The 20,153-nt window shown below is 36.3% G+C and overlaps 1 protein-coding gene across 2 annotated transcripts; it reads right to left on the bottom strand.

The window, feature by feature from the left end:
• Window positions 1-371: 371 nt before the first annotated feature.
• On the bottom strand, window positions 372-15,954 carry LOC144450521 (acyl-CoA dehydrogenase family member 11-like). 2 transcript variants are annotated; one of them, XM_078141166.1, is made up of 12 exons: window positions 15,717-15,954; window positions 14,948-15,073; window positions 13,800-13,868; window positions 10,875-11,013; window positions 9,518-9,625; window positions 7,616-7,714; window positions 7,081-7,147; window positions 6,109-6,194; window positions 4,103-4,171; window positions 3,046-3,200; window positions 2,285-2,401; window positions 372-1,557 (listed from the first exon to the last, which is right to left on the bottom strand). In XM_078141166.1, the coding sequence occupies exons 2-12, from the start codon at window positions 15,062-15,064 to the stop codon at window positions 1,339-1,341; spliced, it is 1,245 nt and encodes a 414-aa protein (XP_077997292.1). In that variant the 5' UTR covers window positions 15,065-15,073; window positions 15,717-15,954; the 3' UTR covers window positions 372-1,338. The 2 variants fall into 2 exon arrangements, with proteins under 2 accessions (XP_077997292.1, XP_077997291.1); XM_078141165.1 differs by lacking the exon at window positions 4,103-4,171 and adding an exon at window positions 3,993-4,061.
• Between the last annotated feature and the right edge of the window lie 4,199 nt (window positions 15,955-20,153).

Below are 20,153 nucleotides of genomic sequence, written 5' to 3'. Positions count from 1 at the left end.
AAAATGTAACAATCAGTGAACTAATCCCACATTTTTAGACAGGGTGTGTGGCTCAAGTTCAAATGGGCTTCAAAACATCTAAACATCCAAAAACAGAGACCAATTCATGATTAGGGATTTCCAGTCACAATCATCCAATCAATGACTGTGAATCATGTGTGTGTATGTATGTATACATATGTATGTAGGTGTACGTACGTATATATGTACCAGTATGTGTGTGTGTGTGTGTGTACATGTACATACGTACATACATACATATTAATATGTGTGTCTAGCTACATGTATGATTATTGCAAACAAATAATATGTATCAAAGATAAATGCCAAGACAGTAATTTTTTTATTAATCTTATATTTAATAGCTTTGATTCATTTATACAAAATATTTGTAAATTTTATTTAAACAAAGTGTCTGTCAAAAGTCAGACAATTAGCCAAGACTAGGAAGATGCATCATCTAAGAAAATAAAGATACTTGATACACAGAACTAAGACACTGTGCCTGGGTATTTGTACATCCCCTGTTGGCTGTGTTTTTCTCAATGTGATTAAAATCTGATGTCGTCAATACAACTCGATTTTGTTATTCATCTTTATTTACTTCATTTCAAGTGCTTTCCTTTGGAAGGCAGCAAATTATCACTCCCGGAACAACATCAAAAACAAACAACTACCAAACAAAAGAAATAGAGATAAACAAAGAAATTGAGTTGTGTTAATCAGATTGTCTTCCTCTGTAGTTTATCACTAATTAGACCTTTTTTTATTTTTCAAAAAATAAAACTTCAAAATACAGATAATACAACCTTAATTTAAAACCTGTCATCCTTCATAATCATCAATTAATTTGTTACATAATATTTTGAAAAGCAAAATTTTCAACATATCCCAGTACTTGTAAAAAAGAAATTCATCAAAAATGTTCTCAGTACAATGTACTGAGAAATAACTGTTTTGGTTACAGCCTATCGGGTGTTAAAAAATAAAATTGTGTCAACAGAGGGACTTAAATTTCCCTCCAGATTGCCAAATGCATATCATTTTCAGCATAAATTTTAGGTCCACATTGCATGTGTTGTCTGATTCAAGCTATCTTGAACGTAAACCCAACTGTATCTCAGTCCCGCATTACTTTTATTTTAAAATCACAAAATACTATTTCGTCAGTTGTATCAGCAGAATTTCAATTATGTTCTACGCAAATTAACTTTAACAATAAGCAAGTATGGAATCATGGGCATGACTACATACAAGCCATTGCACTATTACACTACTGCTAGTCATTGATATTGAAGAGCGCCCTCTGTAATAGACAACGATTTATCTATTGTTTATCTATAACTTTGCTTTATTCATCTGGTCTCTCATCTCCTGTAGGCCAATGGAAGTGAGGTGGACTTCATCTGGACCATCAGCAATTTGCAGAGTCCTAGAAGCAGCATACATGGCACTTAGTGGGAAATCTTGGCTCACACCTGCACCACCATGGATCTGAATGGCTCTGTCAATGATCTTCACTGTTGAACGTGGTACCAGTACTTTTATCATAGCCACCTGGTGAATGGAGCAAAATGAAATTACAAAAATGTATGTATCAATTGATATAGAGATTGTAGTGATCGACTCTTGCACAAAATCTTAAGGTGACACAGCCCTTTCTTTCTCATTGTAACATCTTGAAAATGATGTGTTGGTTGATTGGTTGGTTGGTTGGTTGCATGGTAAAAACAAGAAGAAAAGAAAAAAGTATGTGTGTGTACATGTTGGCGATCCTTTTATTTCACTGTATAGTTTAAACAGTCTGGATACCATGGAAACGACATTTCAATAAGCCTACTATTATATGAACCATTTGATATATCAAAGGTCTGCAATGAATGATAATTTTCGCCCAGATACCAAAAGTTAGCAAAAACTGACAAAAGTTAGTAAAAACTGCTGGCCAGAAAACAGCTGGTCCATACTCAATGCAGTTTACATTCACGACCTGTATCTACATCAACAACCCCCCCCCCCCCACCATACAGATAAATGACTTTATATCAACATTGATAACAACAACACTAGCTAGCTAGCTTTGATGATTGACACATTAATTTGACTTGAGCGAGAGTAAAACAGGTAACACAAGATCAGATTTGTGTAGGTAAAATTGGATATATCTTTGAATAAATGTTATTATTTACTCAAATTTCCAATTGGTGTAATTCTGAAAAACTGCCAATCAATCTATTGGTCCCGAATCCACTGACTGGTGTTAATTTCGCACACTGGTTCTTACCTGTTTTCTAGCAGCTTTAGTCCCATATTTGTCGATAGTATGAGCAGCTTTCAATACTAGCAGTCTCATGGCATCTATCTCAATACGACTCTCAGCGATCTGATGCTGTACTACACCCTATAGTGAACAGATAGAAACATTACAGGTAAAAACACAGCATGTATGGAATTGTTACTTTAATGGCATTAAAATAAAGTAAAGTGTCAACAAAAGAACTACATTTCTATTTTTAACTCACTACATACTGGCTTTGTATTCATATTACTACATACTACTACATACTGGCTTTGTATTCATAGCACTACATACTACTACATACTGGCTTTGTATTCATAGCACTACATACTACTACATACTGGCTTTGTATTCATAGCACTACATACTGGCTTTGTATTCATAGCACTACATACTACTACATACTATCTTTGTATTCATAGTACTACATACTACTACATTCTAATTTGAAATTGATTGTGTAAGTTGAAGCAATCTTTTTGACCAATTTAGTTAGAAGGGGGAGGGGAGGGGAGGGGAGGGGAGGGGAGGGTCTGAGGCCTAAGTATAAGAATTTAGTTTTTATCCTACCTTGAACCATAGACTGTCCACCAACATTGGTGGAGGGTCTATGATTGAACTATTGATCTCACCCCTTACATCAAATATCTATTGATAGCTTATATCGACATGTCAGAATATTAGTTTTAGTTTGTGGCCATGTTAGCTTGCTGATAGATAATCTACCACTGTTCTAGATGTCATACCTGGTGAGCAAGAGTTTTACCAAATGGTGACCTCTGATGAACTCTGGCACACATCATCATCAATGCCATCTCAGCCACACCAATAGCACGCATACAATGGTGAATTCTTCCTGGTCCAAGTCGACCTTGAGCTATTTCAAATCCACGTCCTTCACCTGGTCAAAGGTTAAAATTTACATATAGTACTTGAGCCAATCAATCACCTTCATTTGCAATCAATCAATCACATTACTTCCTCACACTTTGTTGAAGATTTGAAAGATGGGAAGTTGGAAGTTGCTACACTCGCTGAATTATCACAATGTCCCACAACCTGACTAAAATCTGACATAGGAATATGGCTAGATTTCCTTATTTTAATTTTAACTTTATTTTCTTTGTGTATTTTAGATGTCATTCCAAAAATCTTTTGGTTTGTTCAGTCAAGGAAAATAAACAGGTGACCTAAGGGGTCTTGTCACTACAAGTCTCAAAATGAGTAGTGACTGAATCCTTAGGTCACCTGTATTTTCAAACTGAGTGAAGAAAGATATACAATTACACCTTAATTCTCATGTAAATTTGTGAAAATTTAGAAGATCTAAGGAGATTGTACTGTCTTTACTTATATCTAAAGTATTGCTGAGCCAAATAATGATGTATAGTATACATTAGTTTTTGTGCCACACAGATATAAAACCCATATTTTTGTTTGCAAATGTTTAACCTGGCTTTTGCATGTTATTTGTTTCTTTATTTTGTGATGCTGAGATGACCGTCTCTACACTATTGAGAAATTATGATCTTTTTTCAACAGAGGCTATAGAATTCCACTATCATGGTCCTCACGTCTGGTAGAAAAACTGCCACTGAACAGCGCCACCTATGTCCGAATTACAAAATCTTTTGTTTTTCTGAAAACCTGCCTATGGAATATTGAAAGTAACAATAAAGGCAACAACACTTACCCAGTATCATATTGGAAGCTGGAACCCTTACATTGGTGAAGCTGATTTCAGGATGGCCATGTGGATAATCTAATACAAATGCAAATAATGCTTACAATGTTTCTACTCACCGAGTATCATGTTGGAAAGAGGAACTCGCACATTGGTGAATTCTATTTCCGCATGACCTTTTGGACTATCTAAGTAAAAACCAATCAGAATTGACCTTGCTGACATGATTTAATTTTGAATTTATCAACATTTCATTTAAATTTATTACAACTTTTAACAAGTTAAAATTTACAAGGTACAAAATTAAGTGATTATACCATTTGGGTACTAGTGTGTGCTAATCTCTTGTTTGACTTTCTAACACCAAACTTTAGGGACGATCACACAATGCCACACAAGCTCAGTAAATGAACTTTTTTTATTTATGGAGGTAGGGAGGGGACGGAGGGGAGGGAGGGTGCCTGGCATGACTTTTATTGCTGAACTTCATTTTCACACTTCTAACCAAATTTTGAAAACTTTCATGGTCACAATTTTCACCATGCTTATAGACCATATTGTGTGTCATTGACACACTCCTGAACATTCATTTAAGGGAGGGGAGAAGGTTTTTGGCCTAAACAAATGAAGTTCATTTATTGAGCTTGTGTGATATCGTGTGATCATCCCTTAGATAATTATATTTTTACACTAAATGTACGACCTCTATTTTAACTGGTGCGACAAAAGTTCTCAGGATAAAACACACATATTACTACTTTTACTCTCCTTAACTTTGTGTGCCTACTATTTCTGACTGAAAAGTGTGCTTTATTTTGTAAAATCATACTTTATCTTGAAACATGGCATAATGTGAAATGAAATGGATGGCTAGGTTAATTACCAATGGAATATTTAAGTATGAAATTTATAAAGTGATCATGTGACCAAGTTAATGCTTCTTCTGTTATCTGTTATGTGACCTTTCTAACTTCTTTACAATGATCTACTATTGTTCCTGTTCAGCGCCATAGAACATTACGTCATATCGGATTTTGGTGCTAAACAATTTCTTTTGATTGATTGATTGTTTGACCATATCCCCACCATACATTGTATATATAAATTTATATGGAACATGAACATAAATGATATTCTGGTCATTTCTTAACAACCACTGAAATAAAGACAGGGTTTTGGAATAATGAAACACAGAGCACGAGGTCTCCTGTCACTCTCACAAACAGAAAGAAATAACAAAGTCTTATGGTCAATTTACTATATGCAAAGTAATGGTAGCTTTTGCTATGAGTATGGTCATGGTTGCTTGCCGAGTATTTGCAGCACTCTTGCTGAAAATGTTCACAAGACAGCAAATAGTGTGGCAACACACAATAGTCAGTTAATAGAAAGAAATACAATATGGGGCTTGATGGTTGTTTTCCTGCCATTCTTACTTAAATTTTTTACATCAAATTTTCATTTCTGCTAAGAAATTACAAGATAGTGTTATTGGTGCCCTTGTTAATAATAATAATAATAATAATCTTTATTTATACTGGATAGTTCTTTAAGCATTGAACGCTTGTCTCCCAAGAAGTCCAGTGAGGGCCATCCCCCACGGGTTCAGTGTTAATGCAGGAGGAAACCGGAGTACCCGGAGGAAACCTGCGTTGTTCGGCAGAGTCAAACTGAACGACACTCTTCTTACTTACAGTAGGGAAATTTAATCAAGCCCTGTACGGGGTTCGAACCCTGACCGCATTGGTAAGAGGCGGATGGTTTAACCACTCGACCACCGACAACCGTTATGTTGTCAGGGGAACAGTGTGTTTACACTAGTTACGTTTTTGAGAGCTCAGTGTATTACCCGCACATCACTGTGGTTGGTCTGGCTAAACACTCTAGTTTGGCTATTGCTAAGGACATGATCATGGTTGCTAGGCAGATTTTTCTTCAGTTTTTAGAAAAAACATTAACTTCACCATTACTGTTAATGTCTTGGTGAAAAATGTTGTCTCTTCAGTAGCTGACATTTTTGTAAATGAAGCACAATTTTTTTGTTGACAGATGAAATAGTGTCAGTGATATGAACACAGAGAGATTGATGAATTTTAACAATATGTAAATATTAAACGACACTGACCTTCATTTCCAAATACTTGCATAAATCTCACTATCTTTACACCAGGTGTATCCAAGGGAACCAAAATCTGACTATGGCGTTTATGTCTGAAAGAAAGAAAATAGTAGAAGATATATAAAATATTAATGTAATATTTTCTCACAGATGTGGATATAAATTACTGTATTCTTCATTGGTATAATCAACAGTGACTACACTTCAGAAATAAACTGTGTGATCTATCTGTGTTCTTTAGTCAAGAAATGCTATTGAAGCTTAACCTGATAACAAGCCTACTGAAGTGGCATAACTAAATGTCATCGGGTACATGACCATTTGTTAAGCCTTGTTTGTCATTTACAAGATGTAGATGTTCATCATGTATATGTGTACATTTCATCGTAATTTTTAAGCATGAAATAAGGATATGTGTGTATGCATGTGTGTGTATGTTTGTTTGTTTGTTTGTTTGTGTGTGTGTGTGCATGTGTTTGTGTTTGTGTGTTTGTGTTTGTTTGTGTGTCTTTGTGTGTGTGTGTGTGAGGGTGTTATAAAACCTTTGTCCATACGTATTGGAAGAGTTGGTGATAAGAAATTGCCTTTAACATTTAAAACAACCTTTATTGTCTTAAATCAATGATTGACATCTCTTACGTACTGTTACAACAAATGTTTGACCTCTCTCGTCAGATTATTTGATGAAATTTAAAGCTGTTGTTTGGAAGGTAACAATTCATATGTATATGACATAGACATGTACACTATAAACTTCAGCAAGTTTATATTTAGGTAATTTCACATCACAACTACCCCAGAACGGACACACCCACATGAAATATATACATGTATAGTCCAACCCAAACCCAAACCAAGTTTCTCATGCACATCATTATTTGTTTGTAACTCTAGCAAAATTATTTGTAAGTAAATGTATGAAGAGTGTAACCAGACATTGAACTATTACATAATGAATGAGGTCAAAGTTCAACTAACCTAGGTGCAGATTTACCTCCAGTTCTTCCCATCAAAATGGCAATTTTACATCTTGGGTCTCCAGCACCTTAACAAATATGAATAGTACAGTATCTTTGTTTGGTTATACAGGAATGACTAACTCAAAAAAAGGATGACTTAAGTGCCCCTCTAAACCAGCTACACATGATTTTGGTGATGGAGACAAACACATTGTCAACAAGGTGATGGATGTTGAACTACATGTACTTAACTGGGTGAATGTTTAATGCAAGAAATTTCATCTAAAAAGATATGAAATCCATGCATGTCGAACTAAATAACTGGGTGGATCTCCAATGCAAGAAATGTTTCACCTAAAGAGACCAGGAATCCATGCTGTCAAGTTCTACAATGTACAAAGATATTACAGAAAGTGAGACCTCACTCGACTTTTCCTAACATTCCCAAAGACTGAGAGTGCACAGAGATTGCTTCTGTTCTTGTCTATGTAATGAAACTTTGTAAAACATAAAGATCTCAAATTGGTGTTCTTAGTCCAACAAATACAACTTACCACTACTCCACCATTTTCTTCCATTGATTACATAACTATCTCCATCTCTTTCAATGGAACACTCCATGTTAGTTGCATCACTGGAAGCAACTTGTGGTTCTGAGGACAAGAATGTTAACAAATCTTCAGATTAGAATGACTGAATCCCACTTGGAAACTTATACAGATGTCCACATACATGGTGTCTGATCACTTTGTCATAATTTGACCATCGTCGTAAGCCAGTTTCTTTTACAGCATCATCCAGGACACACCAGCTGAGATTATTTTGCAGTGTTGCGGAAGAAATAACAGCTCTGGTTTGTGAGAATCAAGTTTAACTTGTCTCACATCAACTCATAACTTGTTAACTCATTCCACTTTCAAATCTTCTCATGTTCAACTTGTCCATAAAAATCCTAGTACCCACAGATCAAACTCTTCTAATTTTCACTTTAACATAAATTCTATCTATGTTTTGAATTATTCCTTATTTCAAAGATTAAATGATTCACAAAGGTTATAACGCACAAGCTTTTCGATAAGTCTTAGTTGACGATCTTCATCAGAATGACAAATTCAATCCATAGTTACAGCTGACCACTAGGTGGCAGTATGATCTGTTGATTGTAGATGTTAGATAGTTCAATTTCTTATTTGATGCTGTTAACAGTTAAGTACACATATCTACAAGCTGCAGCTAACACTGCAAACTGTCAATAACAGGAACATGTATTAGTTGGCCACATACATAAATGTCAAACTGGGCATCAAGACCATGTCTCATATTTTAGCTTTGCTCACAATTCTAGTGAGGACAGCACTACAGCAACCTACATGTACAATTCACCCCTACCTTTTAAATGCAAAACTGTTATGTCAAGGCTGTAGTGCTATAAAGAAAGTTGCTGTGGTGTAACAAGTCAAGGTTTATAGTGCAAGATTGAGAGTGGGACAGGTTGAAAATATGACTTGTTGAATGGAATGATAGTATGAATCATATACACTGTTATAGAAGGACTCCCTCTAGTGACCACATATCAAAAATGGTCAAATACTACAATATATTCTACAAAACTCATACGCATCTGTGATACACACCACTGCCTTCAATGGCGGCCACTTTTGCACTATCACAGACTTTACGTCACATGTTCCCTACTTTTATAAAATGTATATTTAGCATAAAACATTCACAGTATTAAATTAATAATCGATAAAATACACTGGCTTGATTCTGAAATATATTCCATCAAATTACAATTATATACAATTCCACCAAAGGTTAGTGCAGAGTATATGTACAAAGTTAGAAGTTGGTATGTCAACCAGCTACCAGTGTTCACTTTAATACATATCTTCCAAAAAACTGCTCTAGTGATAGAGAAATTTCACCAAACAGTAACTTGTATATTCTATGTATAGTATATGCTCGTGGGAGAGTTCTTCCATTTTTTCATTAGTACAATTTCAGACTTCAGACCGTGGAGGAATGGAACCTGTTACAAACAGGGAAAGTACACAACTGAATTTGAATTGAGAACACTTAGTTCAGCATGCTGGAAGTACAGAGACTTTGTCTTACATTCAATAATTTGATAAGAACAGTTTTACGGCCTCTTTACATAATAGTTCACATTCACAAACAGATTTCCAGTTCCCTGGCATTTCATGTACACATAAAGAGGCCATAAAACTGTTCTTACATGTATCAAACAATGGTGTGTAATACAAGTCTCTGCTGTTCCATCGTGCTGAGCCAAGTGTTATCAATTCAATTTATTTGTTTACTTCCCAGCTTGTAACAGGTTTTCTTTGTCCACGGTCTGATGTCTGAAGTTGTATTTCGGGAATCTGACAATATACACTGTAATGTTTTTGTATCAATGAAATACTTCTGCTGCTAGTTGTATATTCACTTACCTGTCATACAAAAACAGGATCTAATCTTGCCATCCAACAGAGGCTCCAACCACTGTTTTTTCTGTTCAGCATTACCATACAGATATAGTACCTCCATGTTTCCAGTGTCTGAATAGATAAAAGATAGAAAAAAAGGAAGAGAAGAGAAAATCATAAGAAAAAGAAGTGTTTACTGACAAGATCAAGTAATATAAGAACTTCAAAAGGATATTGATACATCAAATCTGAGGTAGTGCCATATAAGACATGTTGTTACTTTTGACAACAAGGTATACATCTTGAAGTTTAGATTCTTAATATGTCTTTCAGAAGAAATTTGAAAGAAAATAACAAGTACAAGACTACATTTTTGGATTAAGCACCTTCAGTAATAAATACAGAGGTGTATTATGATGTGGCAAAAATTAACTTGTTATAACCTTGCAGATATTTACTGTATTTATAGCACATATTACACATTTATACTACTTGAAAAGCCTTTCATTTTAAATAGCCAAGTAAAATCTGTCCCTGCATTAATGGCATAGATATTATAATAATACAATTCATAAGATTCATACACAAGTTCTCTTCTTCCACATACCAGACATGTTTTGAACAAATCACCCTGATATCACTTGTCATTCTTCAGTAACAGAATCCAGTTAGGCACTGAAGAAGGTCAAGTGATTTGTACAAAATACATGTTTCTCAATCAATAGAGGAAGAGAACATGTTATGGATACATGTACATATGATGTCTTGTCTATAACTTTGTTTCACCTATAAACATCTGGTACAGTGCAGTTTATACAAAAAAAAAGCAAGAACTCATTATTTATTTCTTTTATTTTTGTAAAGATGTTATCAAATTTGCCTAGTAACTTGTGATTTCGGCTAACTGTATAATAAACTGTTTAATCATATGTGTTTATAAAGGCTACAATGGATTTTATGCTCCCCAGGGAGATGAGGAAGTATAGAGGGCTGTTGTGCCACTATAGATCCATGCCAGGGGTAATAATTGTGAGCACCTTGAGCTCTCAGGAGGAAAGGCACATTATAAATCCACATCATTATCATTATTATTATAAAGAATGATATTTTCTTTCTGATTATTTCAAAATGATGATTTTTATAGTGAAATTTTGTAACATTTATTAAATTATAACCTGTCAAATTTATTACTTTGTATTTGCCTGTTTATTGCTTAATGAAATACAGAACTATTTTATGAACAGATGTTTTTGTATGTTTTAATTGTATTGTGATTCTCAACACATAATTAGCACCTTGGTAACACATAACCTTTGACCTGCACCATAGGTAAACATAATCAAGACATGGAAAGACCTGAAGTGAATGAAGTAGTATTTACCAGGTGCAGCGCAATTGAAAACCTCAGGACCAATTCTAGATTTACCAGTCTCTTCAGCAATCAATGCATACTCTAAAACTGTAAGTCCACTTATACCAGGTAAGAAGAGATTCCATAAACCCTGTGCCTTGGCTTTGGCCTGCAAGTATATATAAAATATAATTGGCAAAGAGGGGCACTTGAAGGACACTGAGAATGTCTTTGGCCTGCAAGTATATATAAAATATAATTTGCAAAGAGGGGCACTTGAAGGACACTGAGAATGTCTTTGGCCTGCAAGTATATATAAAATATAATTGGCAAAGAGGGGCACTTGAAGGACACTGAGAAATGTCTTTCTAATAAATAAAAATATATAACAATGTAAGTAACACTAACATAATAATAATAATCTATATTTATACTGGATAGTTCTTTAAATATATAAACACTTATATCTCAAGAAGTCCAGTGAGGGCCATCCCTCATGAGTTCAGTGATACTGCAGAAGGAAACCAGAGTACCTGGGGAAAACCTACATTGTTTGATAGCATCAAACTGAAATGACACTCTTTTTACTTACAGTGTGGTAAATTTAACTAAACCTTGAATGGGTTCAAACCCCGAACACAGTGGCCAGAGGCAAGTGGTTTAACCACTCAGTGACTTTAAAAACCTTATTCTTCACATGGAGCAAAAACTGAGTTCATATATTTCTGGGTGTAATTGTGCTGTGTACTTGTAGTATTCTACTTACTGAAGCATAGATAAACATCTCTGGCACCTGACTGAACTCAAACCTAGTATTATAAATGATGTTACTCATTATATGTACATGCGAAAAATGTTCATGCAGCCCTACTATGCAATCATCTGTTCTAACAATGCCAGAAGACAATTCTAATGTTATAGAAGGCATGTATCAACGTTAACATTACTAGTCTAAGAATAGTTTGAATGAGTTTTGGGGAAATATTTCACTTGTAAAACTTCCAAAGTCAGTTTACGCCACTTTAACACTCATAACCTTAACGTCACAATGTTGTTAATTTTATGTGAGTTCTCAAATGAGGTTGGACAAAGTTGTTGTATTATTGAGTTTTGCCAGAGTAAGTTATTAATACCAGTCCAGATTTTACCAGGAATCTCCCCTTATAACATATTCATCCATACACAAGATGAATACATGGACCTTAGTTTCAGTCTCCATCAATGACCGCCCTAATTTGCATGAGGTTAAAGGTCACTCTGTCTGCTGATATTGTTGCCTGGCTTCCAATGTAGATGTTTGGCTAGACTGTCGACAGTCGCTCGCGCCTTTTTTGCCCAAAGTTTTATCTAAACTCCGATCCCGCGCAACACTAGTCTAATCGCAAATTGAGGGCCGAAGGCCCGAGGTCGAGGGCCGAAGGCCCGAGCGACTGTTGTCCCTTGCCGCATCTCCCTTGCTATTACTTATTCATGATGTGACGTCATTTAATGGGGCGGTACTCTATCGTATAATTTGCATACAGTTCAATGTAAGGTTACTCAACGTGCAACACACGTAAACTGCAGCGCAAATTTGACCTCGTAAATGCATTTTGATGGTCATAATCAAGTACTTTTTCCTTTCCTATCTTTCTTTGTTAAAGCTTGAAACCGCGCGTTTTTATAACATTCGTAAATGACGTCGTTGACAAACTCGACGCCCGATACATTGTCATGCTCACTAGTCTATTGCCTTGTTTAGCATGCAGCTAGCTGTTACAGTGGTACTGGAGCGAGAGAGTGCTACGGAAGTCGACTTGTTGTACCAACTCCGACCGACACTCCAGTCAAGCAACAGATGTTTTGGACACCTTTTTTACCTTCCCTCGACTGCAGCTAGCATATTATATAGTAATACTATTCATGTATAAAATGTTTGATAGTGAGGCGCAGATAATGTGCAAATGGTAGACGTTCTACCTGAAACAGAAAAGTGCCTCCATATTTACCACGGCACGGAGATCGTGCTCCGATCCGACACGTCTTCAACTAGTGCCTCCACAGAGTACTGAGTCTATATATACCTAACGCTATTGTACCCCATTATTTCAGATACCGATTGAGGAGTCAATTTACGTAATCTTTATCACGATGCTATATGATATGACAGTTTGTTGTGTCTTTTCCTTGATGTTTTCTTTTTATGTGATTTTTGTTGTTGATGTGGGGGGGGGGGGTGAACCTTTGGGTCGGCCGCTAGGTTGTTACCACTTCCCTATTGTTTAGCAAAATTACCACAAATAAAAGGGCCTTCGCCGTTTATATACGGGATTATATTAGAGCTATCATTGTATCAATGAGGATACTACTGGGACAATTGCAGACTAGATGTTGTTAGCTGTATCGCGAGAACGATCGGAGCATGGAAGTATAACCCACAGGCCTGCGACTTCATATCCCGGGCTTCATAGGCTATGGACTTGTCACTTCCTGTCAGTACACTAACGAAAACATCTTTCCCAGAGACATAGGTATCTATAATTCTTCTCTGAAAGTCTTTCAAGTGCGAGTATCAAAGTTTTTCCAATGCGTCTCGATGTGTTGACTCGCTTGGTGACTACGCCATGTTCATTTTGATTGACAAGCTTTGTGAACTATGACCTAAATGTCCATAGTCTACAAACTGAATGTTCCTATTGTTATCGCATGAGGGCGCGGCAAGGGACAACAGTCGCTTGGGCCTTTGCAATACGGCCCTCGAAATCAGTTTGCGATTATACTATTACTAGTGTTGCGCCGGACCGGAGTTTAGATAAAACGTATGGAAAAAAGGCGCGAGCGACTGTCGACAGTCTAATGTTTGGCTTGAGATTGACAATAACAATGTGAATTAGCTAACTCTATATAACTTAGATATAGACTAGAAAATGAAGATTTCTAAATAATGGAAAGTAAACAGTAAGTTAGCAATCTAACCTTGAGTTCATCAATGATGGGTGGAATCCACCATTTCTTCCCTGACTCCTGCATCTGTTGTCGGTAAACCTGTAATTCAAAGTTTAAAATGAGAACAATTTGTTATATTTTATTCATGGATCTTGTAAGATCTGCCACTAGATGAAAAACAACTTATATATTCATGTTTGTCAGAGTAGTTTGATTTGACATGATATGTTCTTCTTGTAGGTTGTAGATACAGCTGAGGTAATTACACTCATAGAAGGGAGGCATCGCTGATAAGAAATATTCCTCAAATGGGCTTACATTCAATACCTTATTCAATGTTAGATTATAACTTGGGTGATTATAAATTATAATATCCACATAACTAGGCTCTGCTATGGTTGTGTTATCTACCACATGCAACAACAACAGTTTTAGTTTGTGTCTATCTTAGTTTGCCTATAGCCTGATTTCCATAGTAGTATATTAATAACAGTTTTAGTTTGTGTCTATCTTAGTTTGCCTATAGCTTGATTTCCATAGTAGTATATTAATAATAGTTTTAGTTTGTGTCTACATGTATCTTAATTTGCCTACAGCCTGATATCCATAGTAGTAATCCAGTGTCCATATCTTTCCTTACAGAAACTTTGAAATACTGTACATAGTATAAAATATTATGTCTTGAAAAGATGTTCCATATATTGCATCTGCTTCGAAGAAAAGTTTAAAGCTAACTGCAAAATGTTTTCGCTTGGTAACGTACAAGTTAATTTTGTAATACTAGTAACACTAACATGTCTAAACATGGACATTAATGTACACAAAGGAATGTAAAAACATTATATAAATTGGCAGCTAAATCAGGCCTGCCACAGCCCTGACCCATTAGGCCTGCCACAGCCCTGACCCATTAGGCCTGCCACAGCCCTGACCCATTAGGCCTGCCACAGCCCTGACCCATCAGGCCTGCCACAGCCCTGACCCATTAGGCCTGTCAGAGGACTGAATCTATCCATCCTGCCACAGCCCTGTTTGCGACCGGATAAATTTTGGCTGAGTACATTTATATAATATGCACACTGATACATGTTACACAGATACATAATATGAAAATGAATATATAATATGAAATACAGTGTTCATATTTTTTTAGCACGTTCATAACTTTTCATACTTACAAGTTCACCTGGATTAACATATTCAGTCATAAACTTCTTGACTTTTTCAAGAGTCTCTTTACCCTTTGCAGATACTGCATTGGTATCTAAGATGGGTAGAAAATCTGATGTAGACATATTTACTATCTGCAATAGAAACAAGTAACATAATGAATTAATTACATACATTATCGAATGACAAACAAATAAAAACAAACAAGTTATCAAGCCACACAATGTATTCATGCCATCTTGACAACTGTGGGAAGGCGGCGATCACTCCGAACAAAACAAACGTCACAACACGATGAATAGAGGTAAATAAGGACATCTAGCCGCTTTCACCACATCGGATTTTAATCAGATTGAGCATTGCCAAGTTTAATGATGATTCATATTTATAGAATATTTTCCAAGCCCTAAAAGACAAGATGTATTCTTTGCTTCAGTGACCTTCGGGAGGAGTGTCCGTTCATGACGTTTATCAACTCCATTTTGACTGTGTAAATGCGTCAACTTACCAGCGTCAGTAACATAAAATCTCCGTAAAAATCGTTACAGCTACTGCATTTTGCAGTACTACTAGCACACAGCTCTAAATCGTCACCTACGTACGTGCAAGCAGGTGCCACGTTTCTACTAAATTCGTGAAAAATAATGGCGACGATGGTGTTGTTAAAACTTGAGTTCACATTCACTATGTGAATTCTCTACATAAACAGTATATTTTGATCACATCACAGAGAATCGAGTCGCAAATGGGGCGTTAAAATCGGGCCACTGTACTTACTTTTACAAGAAGAGTACTCGAGTCGAGTGCACACAGAACAGAAGACTCAACAGCTGAGTCCCGAGTAATACCTGTCCGAAAAGTCGTACGAAGTCTACGCTGACCCTACAGTTCGCTGAACCTAACTCTCAGGTGGTTCATGACTGTAGATAGCAGGTTAAAAGTCCGCTCACATCTATCAGCTCACTACGCAGACACTGGGACTCAAAGTTCAGTAAAATTTCATTCTAACAACACACAGCCAGTGTGAACTGTAAGCTGACCTTTGACCTTACGGAATGCGGGGCGCCGCCAAGCGACGGATCCATCATGTGCCTTCGAAAGGATCGAACAGAAGGATATGAACAGAAGGGATTGTTATACGAAAGCCGTCAGGGGGACTTCCGACTTCCAACTTCCCACTTTCCACTTCCAACTTCCAACTTCCCACTTCCAACTATGTGTGTATATTTTACTGTCCCCTGACGGCTTTCGTAGATTGTGATATTAGGGGTGAGATCAATAGTTCAATGTAGAATAATAAACTAAATTATTTTAGTTAGAATAACTAAATTGGCCAAAATTCGACCATAGTTATTTTCACTTTGTCAAAAGAAGGGCTGGGTGATAGCATTGTGGCTGGCTGCTGACTGATAAAAGAGACATCATGATTGGTCAAATTTTTCAGACAGCATATCAATTTCAAATCACTATGTAGTAGTATGTAGTGCTATGAATACAGAGCCAGTATATAGTAGTATATATAGTGCTATGAATACAAAGCCAGTATGTAGTAGTATGTAGTGCTATGAATACAAAGCCAGTATGTAGTAGTATGTAGTGCTATGAATACAAAGCCAATATGTAGTAGTATGTAGTGCTATGAATACAAAGCCAGTATATGTAGTAGTATGTAGTGCTATGAATATATACAAAGCCAGTGTGTAGTAGTATATAGTGCTATGAATACTAAGCCAGCAATACGTAGTGCTATGAATACTAAGCCAGTGTGTAGTAGTATATAGTGCTATGAATACAAAGCCAGTATGTAGTAGTATGTAGTGCTATGAATACAAAGCCAGTATGTAGTACAGTAGTATATAGTGCTATGAATACAAAGCCAGTATACAGTAGTACGTAGTGCTATGAATACAAAGCCAGTGTGTAGTAGTATGTAGTGCTATGAATACAAAGCCAGTATGTAGTAGTATGTAGTGCTATATGAATACAAAGACGGTATGTAGTAGTAAGTAGTGCTGTGTGAATACAAAGCCAGTATGTAGTAGTATGTAGTGCGCGACTATAAAGCCAGGTGGAAGCATGGAATCGAAGTACATGTATAACCCAGTATACGTAGTAGTAGTAGTGCGATACAAAGCCAGTATGTAGTTGTGAAAAAATCCTTTAGCGGAAATTCTATTTCTCAAGTGACGACATTTTAAAAAAATGTTTGCATTTAGGGTATACAAGCAGATCCATTAAAAGTGAAATCGATTTTGGAAGATGAGAAATAAAAATTGCCCCCCCCCCCCCACACACACACGGAAAAGAATTTAGTGTTTTTAATGATCCTACTGTAAGATATTGATATCGCATACAGGCTGCTTTGTGATCTCAAACACCACTATGTTGCGTCAGATCGCCAATAATCTACCCCATATTAAACTGAAGAAATATTACCCCCCCCCCCCCGCTCCAATTAGCTTTTCATAACATATCCACGTGCGAGAGACCATAACCCTCACAACATTGTATTGATAATGCCCTCCTACCTCGGACTCCCTACCATAAAAATGTTCGATCTTTCGTATGATCACTAACGGGAATGCTAGAAAGCAGATTATGTATATGTACGTTGGTGGTTTCTCTTCCCTTTAAATCGATCTTCTCTCTGATCCAATGTTAAGATAGCCAAATCCCACAAAAATGTATCAAAAAGGAATATTGCTCCTTAATATTCAAATATTCCAATGAATGTGAAACGTTGGTTTGTGGTTTGATTTTTCATTGAGTTTAAAAAAAAAGAATGTCCACATTTCGACCTCAAAATCCCAACACTATGTATTCTAAATATGTACATGTAGCTATAGATCAGACGTTTGCATGTATTTCAACAATATGTGTAGGAACAAAAATCTATGGCTTTGAGCGAGCTTACGGGAGGCATCCAGTTTAAATCTGGCTAATAAATAACTCGTTATATATAATTTATTGCTTTTATTGATCGTGTGTGATATATTTTACAATGTTTACAGCAAGTCAATGCATTGGGGAAAGTCAATGTCCAGACTACTGATAAATTGGCAGTGAGTTTCTAGATATATATACAAATACAATGTAATGCCATTTATACTTCGGCAAGACGGAACCAAAGTCTAGCGTCTTCAGAGCTACTGACTGGCGGCAATGTTTTGTGTCATCTTTCGGGTTGTCCATGGTATATATGAAAATGCTGATGTCCAGCTAGCATATCAAATGAACTAAGACTAGTAAGAGTAGGGAAGTATATCCCCTTCTCCAACGGCTAATAATGAAATCAAATGTCGATCGATCAATAATTTCATTTGTCATCTTGCAACCGCAAGGGGGCGGGCTTCGTGGATATACATTTTCTTCACAGACCCATAGGCACGGACTAGGTATTCATTGACAAGTCAAGATGATTTAAAGTGGCCATATGGATGAGGAGTGGGTAGTTAATTTGGATTTTTAATTTATAAAACAATTTTATCATGGCTTTCTATTTGAAACAACATATGCCATGTTTATAACTAAAAACATAATGAAAAGTGAAAAGTTTGTTATTGTACAATAACAAACCTTTTACACAGTTTTTTTGTTGTAATGTATTGAGTGACAAACACAGACTTAGTGTATGACTTTCACATTCATTTTTCAAGTAGGAAGCCATGATAAAAAATCTTATAAATTAAAAATCCAAAATAACTACCAATCCTCATTCATATGGCCACTTCAACTTTTCCGATTGTGTTATTATATTTACGAGGTGGCAAGATGGCGAAAGTTATACATATAATAATACACATTTTCCATCTTTATGACAATAAATTCTTCTCTATATTCAAAGTTGGTCGTTAATATCACACTCATATCTCCGAATTAGTATTGTAACATTGATAAATGTTCTAAAACTTGCAAGAAGTGAATAACAAGGCCATTAACTTCGACCATATAGTAATTTTCACTTTGTCAAAACAATTCGAAGGGCTTGGTGATAGCATTGTGGCTGGCTGCTGATAAACGAGACATCACGATTGGTCAAAGTGCTCAGTCTCAGCACTGCGACTGTAATAAAGAACAAACATTCTGATTTGGTTAAACCAAAGAACATAGTTTACTGCATGAAGTGAGTGAGTGAGTGAGTGAGTGAGTGAGTGAATGAGTGAGTGAGTGAGTGAGTGAGTGAGTGAGTGAGTGAGTGAGTGAGTGAGTGAGTGAGTGAGTGAGTGAGTGAGTGAGTGAGTGAGTGAGTGAGTGAGTGAGTGAGTGAGTGAGATGGTGGGTGGGTGGGTGGGTGAGTGAGTGAGTGAGTGAGTGAGTGAGTGAGTGAGTGAGTGAGTGAGTGAGAGTGTGGGTGGGTGGGTGAGTGAGTGAGTGAGTGAGTGAGTGAGTGAGTGAGTGAGTGAGTGAGTGAGTGAGTGAGTGAGTGAAGTGAATAATAGTGCAGCCAACAACGGTTTTCCTAGAAAAGGTACATTTCCGACGATGGGAAACTACATGTTACGATTATCATGTCAGTTACCCTGGTGTATGATATGATGGGTCCCCATGAAAGTATACTAACAATGGCTTGTATAAGTTTATGAAGATGGATATCGATCGAAGCCTCTAGCTCCCGATAATAGACGACACTATTGCAGAAACACGACTAAATACCACCGGGTCAGAAGATCATTCGTTCAGTCTTGTTTGTCGATTACGAGATATATCTAGATGGCTATATATGAATACCTTTGATCGTAATTTCCACGGGCAATAATAAGTCGCCATCGGATCCATGCACACCATATTGTATATATAGACTTCAGCAAATGTACATGAACATAAAATACAATATTTCATAACGACTCCGGAACAGATACGCACACGAGTCCTTAGGTAAGAACTGTATTAGTATCAATTACTTTACGTGAAATATCAAATTCTTTTGAAAACAAACAGACAGACAAACAAACAAACAAACAAACAAACAAACAAACAAACAAACAAACTAACCTTATTTTGGTCTTGACGTCATGACAAAAGTTACAACTTTAGAAATGTCCCTATCCATACAAAGTTCAACAACGCCCTTGAAATAAAAGACAAATGCGTTTGTAACTGACGAATGAGTTGTACTAAATATCTCAAGGGATTACCTAGTTCTAATTATCATGAACCGCAAGTCTCATCTGATCAGCTGAACACATATGTATTGGAACTACTGATACTGTTTGT

This window comes from Glandiceps talaboti, chromosome 20 (assembly GCF_964340395.1).
Source record: "Glandiceps talaboti chromosome 20, keGlaTala1.1, whole genome shotgun sequence".
Classification (NCBI taxonomy): Eukaryota; Metazoa; Hemichordata; class Enteropneusta; family Spengelidae; genus Glandiceps; species Glandiceps talaboti.
The sequence above is the reverse complement of the archived record's forward strand: the minus strand, read 5'-3'. Positions and strand labels throughout refer to the sequence as shown.

Coding starts and splice junctions, on each gene's coding strand:
- LOC144450521 (XM_078141166.1), bottom strand. CDS start 15,064: ATGTCTACATCAGATTTTCTACCCATCTTAGATACCAATGCAGTATCT. Junction 7,148..7,615: donor AAGAAAATGGTGGAGTAGTG/GTAAGTTGTATT, acceptor ATATTTGTTAAG/GTGCTGGAGACCCAAGATGT. Junction 4,172..6,108: donor GCAAGTATTTGGAAATGAAG/GTCAGTGTCGTT, acceptor GTTTTTACTTAG/ATAGTCCAAAAGGTCATGCG.